Source organism: Rhinopithecus roxellana, chromosome 8, assembly GCF_007565055.1.
Source record: "Rhinopithecus roxellana isolate Shanxi Qingling chromosome 8, ASM756505v1, whole genome shotgun sequence".
Lineage (NCBI taxonomy): Eukaryota > Metazoa > Chordata > Mammalia > Primates > Cercopithecidae > Rhinopithecus > Rhinopithecus roxellana.
The window spans coordinates 8,920,958-8,940,046 of NC_044556.1; the positions used below are offsets into that span (position 1 = coordinate 8,920,958).

A 19,089-nucleotide genomic window follows, 5' to 3' on the forward strand; every position below is an offset into this window, starting at 1 on the left:
GGACGAGGGACACCTCCTTTCATCCCCCCAACCCTGGCTGAATATACGTGTCCCCACCCCGTTCAGATGAGACCGAGGGTTTGAGAGGTCAAGGGAATCTGGGAATCCCCCGTGGTTGATGGAGCCAGGACTGGAGGGAAAGTTGAGCGGGGCCTTCCTGCTTTCCTCCTCTGGCCCCACCCCCGTTTAAAATGCAGGTTTTAGGCTGGACGTGGTGGCTCACACCACCCAACACTTTGGGAGGCCGAGGCAGATGGATCACTTGAGGTCAGGAGTTTGAGACCAGCCTGGCCAACATGGTGAAATCCTGTCTCTACTAAAAACACAAAAATTAGCCAGGCGTGGTGGCAGGTGCCTGTAATCCTAGCTACTTGGGAGGCTGAGGCAGGAGAATCACTTGAACCCGGGAGGCAGAGGCTACAGTGAGCCAAGATCGCGCCACTGCACTCCAGTCTGAGCAAAAGCGAAACTCTGTCTCAAAAAAAAGGGGGTGCTGAGGGCAGTGGCTCACCCCTGTAATCGCAGCAGTTTAGGAGGCCGAGGCAGGTGGATCACCTGAGGTCAGGAGTTTGAGACCAGCCTGACCAACATGGTGAAACCCCATATCTACTAAAAACACAAAGTTAGCCAGGTGTGGTGGCATGCACCTGGAATCCCAGCTACTTGGGAGGCTGAGGCAGGAGAATTGCTTGAACCAGGAGGCAGAGGTTGCAGTGAGCTGAGATCGCACCACTGCACTCCAGCCTGGACAACAGAGTGAGACTCTATCACAAAAAAAAAAAAAAAACACAAGAGGGACCCAATCCCTGGTGTCCTCTGAGACCCCCAGGAGGATGGATTGGGTTCCCCAAGGATCCCTGTCCCCAGGGAGTCACTGGTGCTCCTCCGCTGGCCCTTCCTGTCCAGGCTCCTGGAGGCTGACTCTAAGTCCATGCGCTCCATGAATGGCTCGCGGCGGAACAGTGGCTCCTCGCTGGTGTCCAGCTCCTCGGCCTCCTCCAACCTGAGCCACCTGGAGGAGGACACATGGATCCTGTGGGGCCGGATCGCCAATGAGTGGGAGGAGTGGCGGCGCAGGAAGGAGAAGCTGCTCAAGGTGGGGGACGGCCAGGCAGGTGGGGCAGGGCCGACGGCGTGAGCGGGTGGTGTGGTCACTCAGCCACCGGGCCACGCCAGGGTCTGTGGGGCTTCAGCCTGGGCACAGTGGCAGCAGTGGAGATGTGCAGGCACTTTCAGAGTGTTCTGCCAGGGCACAGGGACAGGAGAGAGTGAGTGAGGGTGGTGCTGGACAGGCCCTGCACCTCAGGTGCCCATGTGCTTGCTGCCTGTAGTGCCCACAAAGAATGAGGGCACGGTGGCTCACGACTGTAATCCCAGTACGTTGGGAGGTCGAGGCAGGTGGATCACCTGAGGTCAGGAGTTGAAGACCAGCCTGGCCAACATGGCGAAACCCCGTCTCTACTAAAAATACAAAAAATTAGCCGGGCGTGGTGGTGGGCACCTGTAATCCCAGCTACTTGGGAGGCTGAGGCAGGAGAATCACTTGAACCTGGGAGGCAAGAGGTAGCAGTGAGCCAAGATCACGCCACTGCACTCCAGCCTGGGCAACAGAGTGAGACTCCATCTCAAAAAAAAAAAAAAGTTTAAAAACTAGCCAGGCATGGTGGTGCACACCTGTAGTCCCAGCTACTCAGGAAGCTGAGGCAGGAGGATCGCTTGAGCCCAGGAGTTCAAGGCTGCAGTGAGCTATGTTCGCACCAGTGCACTCCAGCCTGGGTGACAGAGTGAGACCCTATCTCTAAAAAATGGGGGTAAAAAAAGGATTGGGGACCATGAGTTCTGTGCCATACTCAAGGCCTGAACGAGCCACGCCTGAGGAGCCGGGCTGGGTGGCCATGGGGAGGCTGCACTGAGACCGAGTCCAGCCCCGGCTTCCCACTCCTGTGGCCAGGAGCTGATCCGCAAGGGCATCCCACACCACTTCCGGGCCATCGTGTGGCAGCTGCTGTGCAGCGCCACGGACATGCCAGTCAAGAATCAGTACTCTGAGCTGCTCAAGATGTCCTCGCCGTGCGAGAAGCTGATCCGCAGGGACATTGCCCGCACCTACCCAGAACACGAGTTCTTCAAGGGCCAGGACAGCCTGGGCCAGGAGGTCCTCTTCAACGTCATGAAGGTGAGGCCCAGGGCTCCCCACTCCCTCAGTCCCAAAGGAAGGAGCAGTTCCCCAGTTCACCGGCTGTGCTGGACGGCGGGACCGTGCCCTCAGGACTCGTTCCCTTCTAGGCATACTCGCTGGTGGACCGGGAGGTGGGCTACTGCCAGGGAAGCGCCTTCATCGTGGGCCTGCTCCTCATGCAGGTAGGTTGCTGGGGGGTGGCTGAGATCCTGCCAGACAACAGCCCACCCTGGGCTCAGCCTCCAAGAGATGAACAGAAGTGGCGTGTCCTCCACCCAGCGTCCTGCTAGGGGCAGATCCTCCCTCTCTATCCACACCCGTGATCTCTGCCAATCCCCAGGCCAAGGCCCAGTGAGTGGCACCTGTCAGATTGGGTCCTGTCTGCTGTACCATCCAGGACAGAGACAGGGTTTGGAGGGACAGGCTGTCTCTCTCTGCCACCTCTCAGGGTTGGACAGGAACCTCAGACTGGGGACTTAGGCCATCCAGCGTGGTGTTTATGGGCCTTGGGGCTCTCCTCCAGAGAAACTGGGGGGCTTAGGACAGGGAGAGAGGACGCAGCTGGGAGTGGACAGGAGGTGTCCTAACCAGGTGGGTGCTGGCAGCGGCCAGCCCTGGGTTCAAGTCCAGCTCCCCTGTTTCCCGCCAAGTGGCCCTTGACAGGTGACCTCACCCTCAGGTTTTCCATCAGTAAAACAGCAAGTGGGGACACAGGGACCAGCAGTGTGTTGTGAGGGTCTAGGGAACCAGATACCAACGTGGACACAGGCCCCTTACCCCAGGGCACTGATGAGCAGCGAGACGCTCCTCCCCACTGCCCTGAGCCCTCCCACCTGCCCATCCCCCCCAGATGCCTGAAGAGGAGGCCTTCTGTGTGTTCGTGCGGCTGATGCAGGAGTACCGGCTGCGGGAGCTCTTCAAGCCCAGCATGGCTGAGCTCGGGCTCTGCATCTATCAGTTCGAGTACATGCTGCAGGTGAGCAGGGCCACAGGTGGGCAGGGCCGCAGGAGGGCAGGGCCACAGGTGGGCAGGGCCGCAGGTGGGCAGGGCCGCAGGTGGGCAGGGCCGCAGGTGAGCAGGGCCACAGGTGAACAGGGCCACAGGTGAGCAGGGCCACAGGTGAACAGGACTACAGGAGGGCAGGGCCACAGGTGAGCAGGGCCACGGGGGAGCAGAACCACAGGAGGGCAGGGCTGGCACCCCAGGCCGTACCTGGGCATCTCTTGCACTGAAAATTCTAAGCTGTGAAATCACACCTGGATGTTCCAACTCCAAAAGGCACTCCTCTCCCCATGCCTCACTGCCCTGAAGGATGCTTGGAGGGACAGGAGAGCCACCACTGAAGGGGGGCTCCCAGGGCCGCTGAGGCAGAGGGGTGGGGCAGGCTCACATCGGACACAGCCGCGGCCACCTCCCTGTCTGCTTCAGAGTGTGGTGGAAGGAGGGAAAGTGTTGTCTGCCTGCCTGATTACCAGAGAGCCACAGACGTCTGTTTATAAATAGCAGCCCCCGCAGGGCCTGCTCCTGGCTGGCAGACAGAGCCGCCAAGGCTGTGCGCGGACATATACACATCCACATGCACACACACACACCGGCCTGCCTCAGCTGCCATAGTAGGTGGGGCTGTGCAGTCATCCCTGGATGTGACAGCCCCACTCCCTGGGCCTGGAGCATGGGCAGTGCTGTAGCCTAAGGGGGCCTGGTAGTGCCACAAGCAGGAGGCCTGGGCTGCAGAGAAGGTGCCACCCCACCCCAGGCTGGGTAGCAGAGCCCTCCCACAGCCAAGCTTGCAAACTCAGGGTGCAGAGAGCCCCCAGCACTGGGAGGAAGCCTGGGTTCCTAATGCCTTCTCCAGCCTCAGTTTCCCCAGCCATCTGCCACTTTCCGGCTGTCTAGAGTTCAGGCCAATCCAACACAGCTTGCACAAAGCTTTATGCTGGGGGCCGAGGGAGGTACAGCGACTGGCAGGTCATGTAACAAGGTGAGGGGGAGCTCCCCCCAGGGCCAGGGGCTTCCACCTGCCCATGCTCCACCTCTGGCTCTCAGGGTGTCTGTGACGAGTGATCCAACTCCCCCAGCCTCAGACACACCCTCTCAGGCTGTCGTGAGGACCCCATGAGCTGCCACGAGCGCATTGCCTACTCAGGGTGGGCCCCCAACGCACACAGGCAGCTGCAGCTCTTGCCATCCCTACCTTGTCCCCACCCCATGCTGCTCAAAGCTCTAGGGTGCTTCGGCCCCCCCCCCAGACACATTGCTGAGGGCACACCAGGAAGGGAGCCTCGGGCTGCCCAGCACAGGTCCAGGAAGGCTCCCTGGAGGCAGGGACACAGAGGCCCAGCACCCCCCGGTGGGAGGGCGTCCCCCTCACTGTGCCCACCTGGCCTCCCACCCCTGCAGGAGCAGCTCCCAGACCTCAACACCCACTTCCGCTCCCAAAGCTTCCACACATCCATGTACGCCTCATCCTGGTTCCTCACACTGTTCCTGACCACCTTCCCACTGCCCGTCGCCACCCGGGTCTTCGACATCTTCATGTATGAGGTGAGGACCGACGAGGCCTGGGGAGGGAAGAGAGCCCCTTGGGGGTGGCTGGAACAGGAGCCTCCCTGCCCTCCTCCTCCCACTGCCTTTGCCGCCTTTGCAGGGGCTGGAGATCGTGTTCCGAGTGGGCCTCGCCCTGCTGCAGGTGAACCAGGCGGAGCTGATGCAGCTGGACATGGAGGGGATGTCCCAGGTGGGCCAGGAGGGCCAGGGCTGGCGGGGCTGCCCCCAACCAGGGGCTCTGAGTCACAGGATGCCCTCGCAAGTGACAGAGAGGGCCTGGCTTCGAAGGTGGAAGGTGGCATGCCTGACCTCCCTGATCTGTTTCCATCCACTCTGTTCCCCTGAGGTCTCCCTGAGGGACCAGAGGACCCCCAGGCTCTGCCAGACACAGTCGGGGGCCAGCAGCCTGGTCCCAGGGAGACAGGAGGCCCAGGCCCAGGCTGAGCCCTGGGAGCCCCACTGCCCACCTCCTGCCCCAACCCTGCAGGTTCCCCAAAGCCTGATGGCAGATCATGAGTCTGGCTGACCATGAGGGCATCCCCACCCTGCCCCCTGGCCTGGTGAGGGCACAAGAGGGAGTGCAGGGGTCTAGGCAGCCTCACGCCTTGCCCCGCCTCGGCCTGGCCTGCCTGGAGGCCCTGCTGCTGGCCAGCCTGCCTCCCACTGCCACTTCTCTGCTGTGCAGGCTCCTGCCTCCTCCCAGCGTCCTCCAGCTGGTGCTTCAGGGAAGAATGCACAAAGGCCACGGTTGTGTCCGTGAACACGGGCAGGCATTGTCCACAGCTGCCAGAGGGGGCCAGCTGGGCTGGGTGTGGGAGCCGTGTCCCCCACCCGCTTACCTTAACCCTTTGCACAGACCCAAGGCCCCCAGCATGCCCATCCTCCTTCCCCCACGAAGGTCCCCTGTGTCAGACCCCCCGACCCTCAGCCTTCACTCCCAGGAGAGCCTCCTTGGCCTGCTTTTCTCTTTTCCTTTTTCTTCTTTCTTTCTTTGTTTCTTTTTTTTAAAGTCGGAGTTGCTCTGTAGCCCAGGCTGGAGTGCAGTGGTGCAGTCCTAGCTCCCTGCAGCCTCCACTTCCTGGGCTCAAGCAATCCTCCCGCCTCAGCCTACTGAGTAGCTGGAACCACAGGTGCACACCACCACGCCCAGCAAATTTTTTTTTTTTTTTCAGAGATGGGATCTCACTATGTTGCCCACATTGGTCTCAAACTACTGGGCTCAGGCGATTTCCCCCACCTCAGCTTCTCAAATCTTTGGGATTATAGGCGTCAGCCACCACATCCAGCATCTGCCTGCTCTTCTTCTGGAAACTAAGGCTTTGGCTGCAGGCGGCCCCCATTCCCTCCCCTCACGCTCAGTCTTTCCGTTGCTCCACAAACACTGAGGACATGGCGTTGAGGACATGGCGACATCCTGGGCAGACTGGTTCCTGCCCCCCTCCAGGGCAGTAGGGCTTGGGCGGCCCCCAGTGGTCAGGGCCTGCATGTTGGTGACCTGGTGACCGGCTGTGTCCCCACAGTACTTCCAGAGAGTGATCCCCCACCAGTTTGACAGCTGCCCGGACAAGCTGGTCCTCAAAGCCTACCAGGTCAAGTACAACCCCAAGAAGATGAAGAGGTCGGTGCCTACTGGGCAACCAGGGTACTGGTGGGAAGAGGGGACCCCCGAGGGCATGACAGTAACCATGGGGCCCTTCCACTTTGCAGGCTGGAGAAGGAGTACGCAGCCATGAAGAGCAAGGAGATGGAGGAGCAGATCGAAATCAAAGTGAGTCCAGTGGCCCGGGGGGCGGGGACAGGGATGGGAGGCCCTTGGCGGCTGCCCTCCGTACTTTAAGATCGGCCGCTAGGGGGCGGGCCTTCCCAGCGCACAGGCGAACTCGGCCGTCCTTGGCGGACAGGCCTCGGCCTACCTGCGCTGTCCTTCACCTGTTAGGCCAGCTGTGAGCGCCTCCCCCGCCTGATGCCGCGGTAACCAAGACAGTCAAGGTCCCTGCCCTGCTGGGCCGTCCAGCGTCATGGGGAAGCAATCAATAAACCACTGAACTGGAATGTGGACTCTAAATGCTCTGGACAAGGATGTGCGCGCGGTGGGCAAGGCTGACCTGGGCAGCGGCTCCGAGCCCAGGGTGTCCAGGGCTAAAGGCCCAGGGCAGCAGCGCACCTTGGGGGCTGGAGGAATTTCAAGAAAGTTGCAGTGAAGGACCCCCAGGGGACTGCCTTATGGGGAAAGATGGAGCACGCAGGGCCCAGACACCAGGGTGTGTAGGGCAGGGTGTGGGCACTTGCCTGGGGCCCCTGGTTCCTGGCCCGCCAGCCCTACCAGGTCAGGGGGTTCCCTGAGTGTGCAAAGCTTCTCTCTCCTTCCTTGCCCGTTCTTCCCTTTACACGTGATTTTAGTTATTTACTCAATAAGCATTTGTTGCTGGGTGCGATGGCTCATGCATGTAATCCCAGCACTTTGGGAGGCAGAGGCAGGTGGATCACTGGGGGTCAGGAGTTTGAGACCAGCCTGACTAATACGGTGAAACCCCGTCTCTATTAAAAATACAAAAATTGGCCGGGCGCGGTGGCTCAAGCCTGTAATCCCAGCACTTTGGGAGGCCGAGAAGGGAGGATCACGAGGTCAGGAGATCGAGACCATCCTGGCTAACACGGTGAAACCCCGTCTCTACTAAAAAAAAATACAAAAAACTAGCCGGGCAAGGTGGCGGGCGCCTGTAGTCCCAGCTACTCGGGAGGCTGAGGCGGGAAAATGGCGTAAACTCGGGAGGCGGAGCTTGCAGTGAGCTGAGATCCGGCCACTGCACTCCAGCCTGGGCGACAGAGTAAGACTCCGTCTCAAAAAAAAAACAAAAAAAACAAAAATTAGCCGGGCGTGGTGGCGCACACCTGTAATCCTGGCTACTCGGGAGGCTGAGGCAGGAGAATGGTGTGAACCTGGGAGGTGGAAGTTGCAGTGAGCCTAGATTGCGCCACTGCACTCCAGCCTGAGCGACAGAGCAAGACTCCATCTCAAAAAAAAAAAAAAAAAGAAGGAAAAAAAACCATTTATTGAGCACCTGCTGTGTGCCAAAGTCACAGCTGAGACTGAGGAAGCCCCAGTGATAGGAATGGACACACACAAACCCAACACAGCCTGGCTCCATGCTCTTCAGGGGCAGAGCCACACAGTGGCTAACACTGGAGTCCAACAGACAAGGATTGAAATCCAGCTCCAGCAGGCACAGTGGCTCACACCTGTAATCCCAACATTTTGAGAGGCCAAGGTGGGAGGGTGGCTTGAGGCCAGGAGTTGGAGACCAGTCTGGGCAACATAGCAATACCCCGTCTCACAAAAATATGGAAATAAATACAAAAGGCACGCCCAGCTCCTGCAAGGATGGCTGTGCTTGGTGCTATAATGGGTTGAAGCCAGAGAGATGACAGGGAAACCCAGGGGCCAGGGATCAGGGCTCCAGATTGCTATGAAGACCAGAGACCTGTGCCTGAAATAGCTCTGACCCAGCCGAACTGAGGAACTAGAGCAATGCCCTGCCCCACTCTCACTCAGTTTCCCCACATGACATGCATCACTGACTGTCAAGTCTGCGGTTCTGTCTGCATTTGCTTCCTGGGAATGAACTAGGTGTTTCCATCACCTTTTCTCCCCAGAAGAAACCCAGGAAATATTCTGTGTGACCTGCAGTGTGGCAGGACCCTCACTCACCTGCCAATCCAAACAATTTCTGTACCACCTTCGTATCAAGCAAGGGGGCGCAGGTACAGTTGAGATTCAACTCGTTTGCAAACCTCACCTGCTCCCCAAAGGGACCTGGGGAACCTAAAATGCAAATATCTTTTTCTTTTTCTTTTTTCTTTTTTTTTTTTTGGAGATGGAGTCTTGCTCTGTCGCCCAGGCTGCAGTGCAGTGATGTGATCTCAGCTTACTGCAACCCCCACCTCCCAAGTTCAAGTGATTCTCTTGCCTCAGCCTCCCCAATAGCTGGGATTACAGGCATGCGCCACCACTCCTGGCTAATTTTTGTGTTTTTGGTAGAGGCTGGTCTCGAACTCCTGACCTCAGGTGATCTGCCTGCCTCAGCCTCCCAAAGTGCTGAGATTACAGGTGTGAGCCACTGCACCTGGCCTAAAACTGCAAATATCTAGCCAAAATCCATCAGCACAGAATAGAAGGCAAGAGCAAGGGAAACGTCGTCGAAACCCCAGCCAGGGAACAGCGAAAACCACTGGGGACAGGTTGCTCCCGGCAGGTCACAGGAATGTAGTTGTCGAGGAAGGATGCGTGATCAGCACGCTGGACCCAGACTCAAAGAGGAGCCTGCCCCCGGAATTGAACCCGGGTGCTTGAGGCAAAGCAGCGAGGGGTGGGTGGGGGCTGCTCCACAGCTGCTTCCCCCACTGATTCCCCCACAACCCTAGGCAGACTGACCCACATGTGGGATGGAGTCTTCTGAGTGGCTGTGGGTACTGCCTGGCCCCCAAACACACACATGGCCACGAAGGGACTCACGTTATTTTTACTGAACCCAGGTTTCTTTTAAAACTTTATTTATTTATTTATTTATTTATTTATTTGTAATAAAACCAGTCTGGACAGGAATTGGCCCTATTTTCTGAAATCGCTGACCCAGAACGTAAGATGCTGGCTGCGCCCTGCCCGGAAAAGTGGCCTGGCCCTAAGGGGACTGACCCCCGCGGTGGGTGAATGAGGGGTGTGTGTAGACAGACGCGGGGGGCTGGGGGGGTGGCCTATGACGTGATCTCCCCCCACCCCCATAGAGGCTTCGGACGGAGAACCGGCTCCTGAAACAGCGGATTGAAACCCTGGAGAAGGTGAGGGGCGTGGCCACCGTGGGGACCTGGTCGCCATGGGGCGTTGTCCACCATGCGGGGCGTGGCCGCTAACCTGGGACCAACCCCTCCAAGTCTTTTCCTCTCTGGAGGACTAAGCAGCCCTACCCTCCTGCCCCAGGACCCGACCTGAACCCGATTTGGAGTGCCGTAGAACTGGAGGCAACTCGTATTGTGATTAATCCTGGAGTAGGGGCGAGTTACAACCCAGTGGCCTGCAGCCACGGGAATACGTTTGTGTTCCTCACCCTCCCCAGCTGCGCGGACGGGGAGGGGTGAGGAGGAGGGAGAACTGCCGCTTTGGTGGATGAGCCCCGTAATTGGGCCACAAGGCACCGCACCCTGTAATTTGGAAGTCTCGCCCTCAAAAGAAAGGAAAGGAAACCCAGTGGAGGAGAAGCGTGGCGCCATTGTGGGGAGCCACAGCCCGGATTCTGCTCCCCAACATGTTATGGGGGTGGAATCGGGGGCTCACTGAGCCCCAGCCCCGGAAGCCCCCACTTCCTGCTCCTCATTCGTCCTTACTTGACCCCCCACTGGCCACAGGAAGTGGGTCGGCAACCGTATTTGACTGCCCTCACCCCAAAGCCTTGTTCTGCCTTAAAATTAAAACGCACCCCACTCCTCTCCCAGTATCCGGGAGGTCTGCAGGAAGCCGAAATTCCCTCCTGCCCACAGTTTTCCAGCCAGCCGCAGCCCGGCTGGCCCTGGAGAGTGAGACTGGGTTTCCCAGCCCTGCAGCCTCCCCCGCAGCCGCGGGCACCCCCGACCTCGCCACTCACACCGAATCCCTCTCCAGGACGGAACTGGCTCTAGCTTTGTTCTTCCTCCGGGTCCTCTCCTGCTGGTTCTCTGGTCTTCCCTCCTCTCTCCCCCGCTTCTAGAGATAGTCCACTGCGTTAGTGACAAGTGGTTCTTGTCTGTCTCCCCTCTCCTGTCCCCGCGCCTTCCGCTCTGCCTCCTCCCCCTGTCGCTGGGAATCCCCTTCGCCGGGTAGGAGAGCGCTGCTCTGGCTGATAGGTTAATCCAGGTACTGTAGCTTTTTATCCCCTCTCCGGATTCCTTCCTGGCCCCTTCCCTGCACCCTGCACACGACAGCCAGTAACCGCCTCTTCCCTGCCATTCTGCGGGCAGGCCTGGCGCCATGCATGGGGCGGCTGGGGACTGCTTCTGGGGGACACAGAGGCTTCCCGGTGGGCGGGGCATGTGAGGTGGGGAGGAGTGTGTGTGTGGAGTGGCTGTCTGTGAGTGCGTTTGGGTGTGAATGTCTACACGCATGTACAGAAAGCTTCCTCCAGGCGACACAGGGTGGGGACCCAGGAGGGCTGGGGAACCTAAAAGCATATTTAAATAAGGCCCTGGTGTGTGCAGTGCTGCGGCCACACACACACAACACACGCACACACACACATGCACACACGCGCCCCGGCCCTCACACTGCTGCTCTCTGCTCCTACCTGCAATGCCTGCTACCACCTTCTCTAGCTCACCTGCTCCTGCTGCCACCTCATCTTGAATGGCTTTATCTGGAAGCTGCCACCCGCCACCTGGTGGCTTTGAGCCTGGAATGGGGGGCCCAAGTTGGGTAGTGGACGAAGATGAGGTGGGGGAAAAAAAGGGGATCTTAGCCCCAGGAAGGTGGAGGCCCCAGAGCCCAGGACCGGAGAAGATGCCCCCTGGGAGTCCAGCCCTGTCCTGCTGGGGCCTTGGCTGTCCCCAGATCCTCACCCTCACTGGCAGAGTCTGGCACGAATAGGCACAGGTGGCCTCGCTGTGCCCCTGGATAAGGACCCCAACTGGGGCAGAGACCGAGAGCCAGAATGGGGAAGGAGATTGAGCTTTCCAAGCCCAGGGCTAGCTCTGTTTCTCTCAGGCTCCTCCAGGTGTCCTATTCCTGCCTGTCACCCACCCACGTCCCCAGGCCCAGTGGGACGCCCATCCCAGGCTCTGAGTACGGGAGGCCCCCCACCTCACTTCCACCCACCTCCACTCTCTGGGCCTCCCCCTGTGGCGGGAGGCAGGGCCTTGGGTGGGAGCCGAGGGTCACGGCCTCCCCCTCCCCGCCCCCATCCTTGCTGTGCCCAGGGGCAAGTGACACGGGCGCAGGAAGCAGAGGAGAACTACGTCATCAAGCGGGAGCTGGCGGTGGTGCGGCAGCAGTGCAGCTCGGCCGCCGAGGACCTCCAGAAGGCACAGAGCACCATCCGGCAGCTGCAGGAGCAGCAGGTAGGGGCGGGTGTGCGGGGCTGCTGAGCGGGGCCACGCCCCGTGACCCCGCCCCACGGTTTTCTTTCAGGGCTCAGATCTGCGGGCCTCAGCGCCTGGCCCTCCTGTTCCTTTCTGGGGTAAGGGGAACCTAGAGACAAGCGCAGATTCTCCCCCAGCAACTCCACATTCCGGGACATCCTGATTCCCATTTCTTGCCACCTCGTAGGGTGTCTGCAGTGTCTGACTTCCCAACCCCCAGCCTCAGCAGGGAGACCTCTGAAGATCGGGCTACCCCTGCAAGGTTCCCTCCATGTCACAGGCAGCAGACAGGGCTGTGACTGCTTACGGAGGCCCTTGCCTCTCCCCAGAGTCTGAAGAATTGTTGGGTGTCCCCAGGGGGCCAGCCATGAAGAATGGGAGCAGGGCAGTCCAGGGCTGTTTGGGGAACTCTGAGCCAGCAGGGTGGGGCTGAGGGGGCACTCTGAGTGTCCTGTGGACCATGAACTTTGGATCCCATGATGGGCAGGCCCATGAGCTGGGTCCCCCCCAAAACAAAATCTGCTTCTCCTGAAAGCTTTTAGAACTTAACTGCGACCTGGCACAGTGGCTCACACCTGTAATCTCAGCACTTTGGGAGGCTGAGGTGGACAGATCACCTGAGGTCAGGAGTTGGAGACCAGCCTGGCCAACATGATGAAACCCCGTCTCTACTAAAAATACAAAAATTAGCCGGGTGTGGTGGTGGGCGCCTGTAGTCCCAGCTACTCAGGAGGCTGAGGCAGGAGAATCACTTGAAGCCAGGAGGCGGAGGTTGCAGTGAGCCGAGACGGCGCCACTGCACTCCAGCCTGGGTGACAGAGCAAGACTCCACCTCAAAAAAAAGAAAAAAAAAAACAAACAAACTTAATTGCAGCTGCACCTAGCAGTCGGGCTTCCTGATTGCAAAGACCACCAGTGGCTGCAGCCCTAAGCCCTGCAGGCCACAGGGACATATGCCCCAGAGGGCAGGGAGCGATGCTGTAGGCCCTGCTACCATCCTGGCCTGACCCAGCAGGGCCTGGCAGTGGGGTGTGGGTTGGAGAAACCATGGAGTGCTTGAGAAAGAAGAGCTATCCAATACAGAGGTGCCCCCTCCACCCCCAGGCCCAGAGACTACTCAAGCCTTGGCCCGGGGATTCTAGCTGATCCCCTGCTCCTGGGGAGGGGAAGGGCAGTTTCACTGTTTCTCACTTGTCCCCGTGAACCCCATCGGTATGATGCTGGTGTTGTGGCCCTCAGAGTCTGCGAGCAATCTCGTCCCACCTTGCTGTGAGGCAGCATGGACGTTAGGGAAACTGAGGCTGGGCTCATCCCACCCACCCCGCATGATGCTTCCTTTCAGGCTCGTCAGAGAGACTCCTGAGCTCTGGCCTTGGGGGGGATGCAGTGATGGGGGAGGCCCAAGGCCACGTCCTCAGGCCCAAAGGGAGGCCACTACAGGCAAGATGAGGTGGCCCAGAGGAGCCACGGCCTGGCAGGGCCCCCACATGGGGCCTGGAGGCCATCTGGGCTGAGGCAGAGCCACTGTCACACATGGATCTCAGAGACCCACAGGAAGAGGGTGGTGGCTGGGAGGGCTGAGGCAGTCCCCCAGAGAACTGCCCTACCAGGCCACAGGGTCAGTGAGAGGGAGCCCGGCTCCTACCCCAGGGGCCAGGTGTCCTTTTTCAGGTCCAGGTGGCAGTGTCCATCACTCCAGGGGCCCCCCCACTGGGGAACTTCTGAGAAGCCAGGGCGGGGAGCAAGAGGTTGATATCCACAAACTCTTTCCCCATCCTTCCCTGTTTTGAAATGGAGGGTGGGATGCAGAGGAGAAAGGTGGAGAGACAGGTGCACAGCCCCAGGCCTCGCCCCCACCCCTGGCCTTACCTACCATGTGGCTGGAACGATGACCACCCAGCAAGAACCCATCTCCCACCCTCACCAGTGATCCTGGAAAACCACAGTCACTGGGGTCCCTCGGGGCATCCGAAGGTCAAGGCAAGTCCCCTTTCAGAATGTCCCCTCTGTGCAGCCTTTCCAGGAAGGAAGCTGGACCAGGCCAGCTGCATGGGTGCCATGACCTCTAGGCCCTCTGCTCTGAGCATCAGGGGGTCCAGCCCACGATGCCCCAAACCTGGGCCCCTCTCCCTGCTGAAGGGCTCTGGGGAGGGAGGCAGAAGCCAGCAGGCATGGAGGCTGCCCATCCCCCAGCCATGGCCTGGGGCCCCACACAGCTCTCTGCCTCCCCCAGGAGAACCCCCGCCTCACAGAAGACTTCGTGTCCCACCTGGAGACCGAGCTGGAACAGTCGAGGCTGCGGGAGACGGAGACACTGGGGGCCCTTCGGGAGATGCAGGACAAGGTTCTTGACATGGAAAAGGTGTGACAGGAGGCAGGCGGGCAGGTGTCGGGGGGACCCTGGGGCATAGGAGGGGTCCTGGGTAAGCTTTGGGGGTGACCCCAGGTCAGAATCCCCCACCCCCATGCACACATAACCATACATATGCACACACACAGCACAACCCTACGTGGGGCATGCCCACCCTCCTGTATGAGGCAAACTCCAGCAGCGTGGCAGCTTCTATGAGCTTCCGGGATACCCCCATCCCACCTGTGCGTGTTTCCCCAGGTACTGGGTTCCAGGAAGGAGGGAGGGAGATAGGGGGATGGGGGAGGGGGACAGGAAGGAGAGAAAGGAAGGCCCAGGCCCATTGGGGCTCCCTCCCTACACATTCCCATGGAGACACCATCCCAGGCCTTCTGGGTCCCTCCCCAACTGCTCTCTGACTTGGCATCAACTCCACTCTCCCACGGAGCTCCCAGAGGAAGGAAAGCACCCAGAGACCCATTCACACATGCAGCAGGAGCCTCCCCACCCCTCCAGCCTGCGCTATTTTGGGAGTCCTCCCAAATGGAGGACTGAGAGGCCATCTGTTTCCAGGCCCTCATCACCAGCCAAGAGCTGGGCTCCGCTCCCACCTCCCTCCACTTCACAGGGAAGTGTGCCTCCAGGACATGCTGCTGGATCCTCCCAGCCCTAGACCCAAATACGGGGCAGTGCAGACTTCATCTAGAAAGCTGGATTTGGGTTCTGGAGCATCAATCCTCCATCACTGCGCCCTGGGGTGCCAGGACAGGGCCTAGGCTGGCACTCAGCCTGTTCCCAGGGAGAGGGACTGCCTGGCCTGGTGTGGCCTGGCCTGGGGGCCGGAGGGCAGACAGGGTGTTTCTGCTGGGTCTGGTTCTCTACCTGAGCATTCCCCTGAGCGGGTGGATCTCAGACCTCGGGGAGTCAGTGTGTGCAGGACGGCGTTTTTGGGGGTTGCCCTAGGACACCCTGTGAGAGTAGGTGCTGTTACCACACCCATTTTACAGCTGAGGAGCTCCAGCCGGGTTCCACAGGCGAGTCTGCTTCCCGTGGGCCTTGTCCAGGGGGTCTCCCTCCCCCATCTGAGCCGCCCAAGGCAGAGCTCAGGAGGAAACGTGGCTGAGGCGTTTGTCCTGCAGGAAGGGCCAGGCAGCTGCGCTCTCCCCCAGGCCCTGATCCCTCTCTCCCCGCAGAGGAACAGTTCGCTGCCCGACGAGAACAACGTGGCGCAGCTGCAGGAGGAGCTGAAGGCGCTCAAGGTGCGGGAGGGCCAGGCGGTGGCCTCGACGCGAGAGCTGAAACTGCAGCTGCAGGAGCTCTCGGACACCTGGCAGGTGAGGGCCGGGTGGGCACCGGCGGGCAGAGCGCCCCCTAGGGCCGTCCCCTCGGGGGTCTTGAGCGGAGGCTGACCGCCCCCCTCTCGGCTTCACCCCCTAGGCCCATCTGGCCCGCGGCGGCCGCTGGAAGGAGTCCCCACGGAAGCTGGTCGTGGGCGAGCTGCAGGATGAGCTGATGAGCGTGCGTCTGCGCGAGGCGCAGGCCCTGGCCGAGGGCCGCGAGCTGCGGCAGCGCGTGGTGGAACTTGAGACGCAGGTGGACTCGGGGTGCCTGCCCGTTGAGGGAGGGGCGTGGTGTCCGTGGCCAGCCCCTGGGTTAGGACCTGACCGCCGCCGTCCTCCGTCCTCCCTATCCCAGGACCACATCCATCGCAACCTTCTGAACCGTGTGGAGGCGGAGCGCGCGGCGCTGCAGGAGAAGCTGCAGTACCTGGCGGCACAGAACAAGGGGCTGCAGACGCAGCTCAGCGAAAGCCGCCGCAAGCAGGCCGAGGCCGAGTGCAAGGTGCAGACCCCCGCGGCCCCTCCGAGCCGGTGGCACCGGCCCCGGACGCCAGCCTACCTGAGGCCCCGCCCCCAATCCCCCCCTGTCCAGCCTCCTGATCCGTCCCCACCCTCGGCGCCCCGCCTCCTGACCCGCCCCCGCCCTCGGTCCTGCCTCCTGATCCGCCCCTGCCAGCGGTCTCGCCTCCTGACCCGCCTCCGTCCGTGCCCCGCCTCCTGATTCGCCCCTGCCCGCGGTCCCGCCCCCTGATGCGTCCCGCCCCCTGACCCTCCCTCCTTTTGCCCCCAACGCCCCCCGCCCCCCCGACCCCAGAGCAAGGAGGAGGTGATGGCTGTGCGACTGCGGGAGGCAGACAGCATGGCTGCGGTGGCCGAGATGCGGCAGCGCATCGCTGAGCTGGAGATCCAGGTGAGCGACGGGGGCGGGGGCAGGGCCTGGGGCAGGGCCTGGGGCAGGAGCGGGGCCGGACCGCAGGCCCAGCATGGCACTGGCCCCGTGTGACCTGGCGCACCCCGCAGAGGGAGGAGGGCCGAATCCAGGGTCAGCTGAACCACTCCGACTCATCGCAGTACATCCGCGAGCTCAAGGACCAGATCGAGGAGCTGAAGGCCGAGGTGAGCCGGCGCGGGGATGCCGGGGACAGGCCTGGGTGTCGTCGGCCTGGGACGAGCCGAGCGCCGGTGCCTTGCGGAGGATGCGGCTGGGAGGGCGGGGCAGAAGGCCGGTCCACGCCTGCAGCGCCGGTCCCCCGCCCCAGGTGCGGCTGCTGAAGGGCCCGCCGCCCTTCGAGGACCCGCTGGCTTTCGACGGGCTGAGCCTGGCGCGGCATTTGGACGAGGACTCACTGCCGTCGTCGGACGAGGAGCTACTCGGCGTAGGCGTGGGCGCTGCCCTGCAGGACGCGTTGTATCCTCTGTCCCCGCGCGATGCGCGCTTTTTCCGCCGTCTGGACCGGCCGGCCAAGGACAGCGAGGGCAGCTCAGACAGCGACGCTGATGAGCTTGCCGCGCCCTACAGCCAGGGCCTGGACAACTGAGGCCGTGCCCCGCGCGCCCGGATTCAGGAGACCGCAGTCGCGGGGGGCTCCCGGGCAGCCCGTGTTCTGCTCCCCACCTGCCGCACTTGACGAACTCCGCGCCCTCTGTGGCTCAGCCACCCCTAAAGCGAGGCCCGGCGAGGCAGCGCAGAGGGTAGGGTCCGGCCTGGGGCTCCTCAGGACCCCGGGACAGGTTCTCCCTCCCCAGCAGTGTTTACCCATCTTGGTCTGTACCCCTCCGGGCCCTCTGGCGTTCCGGGGTGCCTGGAGGGGCTGACTGCTCTCTTAACAGGAGGGCAGAGGGCAAGGGACAGATGACCCAGAGGTCCCAGCACTGAATGAGCAGACAGCTCCCACTTCCCAGCAGGATTCCTTCTGGGACAGGGGTGGCATTGCTGGGAAGCACCCAGGAGCTAACCGAGGCCTGAGGAAGGAGAGCACCAGCTCTGGGCTGGACATCAGCACCCCACAACACTCCTCGGGACGAAGTGACCCTTGACTAACCCCTGGCCATCTCTAGGGGAGTTGGGCCGCTGGGGACAGATGGCCAGGCCAGCCTCTCCTGCCTGGTGCAGGCACCATGGCCCCTGCAGCAGAAACCAAAGTCCCCCATACTGTGTGCAGGGCCACCTGGGGAGTGAGTGGCGAGCGGGAAGTGTCCCTGCTTCTCTGGGTGGGGCCAGAGCAGCTTCGAGGAAGTGAAGAGACCCCTCTCCCCAGCACCCCATATCTTGCTCTGGGAGACACTCGCACCCCCTATCCTGGACAGTGATGGAGGGGTATCTCTAGGGGGGTGCTCGGCTTCCATCTACTTCCTTTTCTTCCTGTGTTCCCAGCCCCACCCTCAGCCAGGGCCAGGCCCCCACCTAGGAGCTTCCTAGCGAGCGGCCTCCCCTCACTTCCTCCTGGTGGTCCTGTGGCCTCTGCTGAATCACAGCTGAGAACGGTGCCAAAATTCAACGATGCCCCCCCAGGCCCCTTCCTGTCTCCCCCCGGCCCCCCTGGGCCTCATGACCCTGGGGGCTGCCCCCCTCGGTGCTCCTGGAGCCTCCAGTAGAGTAGCGTCACAAGCAATCTCCCTGGCGCTTCCTGGGGTGAGGACCCCTGCTCTGTCCCCACTTCCTAGCTGCCCACTTTTCAGTGTTATGAAGCCTGGGAACCGGGGCAGGCACCCGCGGGGCTCTCCCACACGCCCCCCACACTGCCCACCACCATTTTGCACACTGCCTGTTCACTCCACATGTTGCCCAGGCGGGAAAGATGGAAAATAAAGTGTATTTACACAGTCACGGACTGGCCTGTGGGCTGGGAGGAGAATCGCAAGCAGCGGTGGGTGCCCAGCCCCCGGACCAAAAACCGTGCTCAGGGAAGGCGGGGATGTCCTCGCCCTCAGGAGCTCCCCACAGTCTCATAGAATGGGGGTGGGAGAGGACAGAAGGGCATTCGGTTTGGGGGCAGGGCATGATTTCCCACCTGGGTGAATCAACTTGGGCCTCCCCTGAAGGAGAGAGAGGGATGCCAAATCGCTGGCTTCAGGAAGCACAGGACCCAGTTGCGTTCATTCTGCTCACACCTCCAGGGGTATTGCGGGGTACTCTGCCCTTTGCCTGGCTCTGAGGGGGTCTCCAGTGGAGCAGAGGAGACAGGTACTAGGCAGGGGGGAGCCTGCACTAATGTGGTAAGTGCTCAATAGACAAATGTGCAGGGAGATCAGGGAAGGCTGCCTGGAGGAGGTGGTGTCAGGGCCTCTTCCAGGGGTAAAAGCATAAAGATCAGACCAACGGGAGGCACACCATGCCTAGAAAGGAGGAACAGGAAAGCCTGGGCGTGGTCAGATCAAGAAGGGACTGCTTACGTCAGGAGAGGGAGTTTGGGCTTTGAACTGGGGGCCATTGGGAGACCATGGAGGGCTTAGGTAAGGGGGCCCCACCAGATGGACCGCAGAGTCTGTGAGGGGCTAGTGCAGGGAGGACAGTGAGTAGGGGGCAGAAAGAGTCCTTTGTGGGGTTCCCCACAGAGCTGAGGCAGAATCC

At 61.1% G+C, this 19,089-nt stretch overlaps 1 protein-coding gene across 5 annotated transcripts in view; it reads left to right on the plus strand.

Moving 5' to 3' along the window:
* The window catches only part of EVI5L (ecotropic viral integration site 5 like), a 32,563-nt gene extending 14,218 nt beyond the window's left edge, over nt 1-18,345 (plus strand). For 3 of the 5 annotated variants that reach the window (XM_030936640.1, XM_030936641.1, XM_030936642.1), the window contains 18 exons: nt 907-1,096; nt 1,952-2,176; nt 2,287-2,361; nt 3,030-3,155; nt 4,581-4,724; nt 4,828-4,917; nt 6,248-6,345; nt 6,435-6,495; nt 9,510-9,563; nt 10,579-10,611; nt 11,667-11,807; nt 14,062-14,190; nt 15,372-15,512; nt 15,616-15,771; nt 15,874-16,020; nt 16,333-16,428; nt 16,539-16,634; nt 16,778-17,056. In XM_030936640.1, coding sequence (XP_030792500.1) covers nt 907-1,096; nt 1,952-2,176; nt 2,287-2,361; nt 3,030-3,155; nt 4,581-4,724; nt 4,828-4,917; nt 6,248-6,345; nt 6,435-6,495; nt 9,510-9,563; nt 10,579-10,611; nt 11,667-11,807; nt 14,062-14,190; nt 15,372-15,512; nt 15,616-15,771; nt 15,874-16,020; nt 16,333-16,428; nt 16,539-16,634; nt 16,778-17,056 — 2,281 coding nt within the window. Of the gene's footprint in view, nt 1-906; nt 1,097-1,951; nt 2,177-2,286; nt 2,362-3,029; nt 3,156-4,580; nt 4,725-4,827; nt 4,918-6,247; nt 6,346-6,434; nt 6,496-9,509; nt 9,564-10,578; nt 10,612-11,666; nt 11,808-14,061; nt 14,191-15,371; nt 15,513-15,615; nt 15,772-15,873; nt 16,021-16,332; nt 16,429-16,538; nt 16,635-16,777 lie in introns of all 5 variants that reach the window. The other 2 variants (XM_030936639.1, XM_030936643.1) reach the window with 2 other exon arrangements.
* Nucleotides 18,346-19,089: the final 744 nt, after the last annotated feature.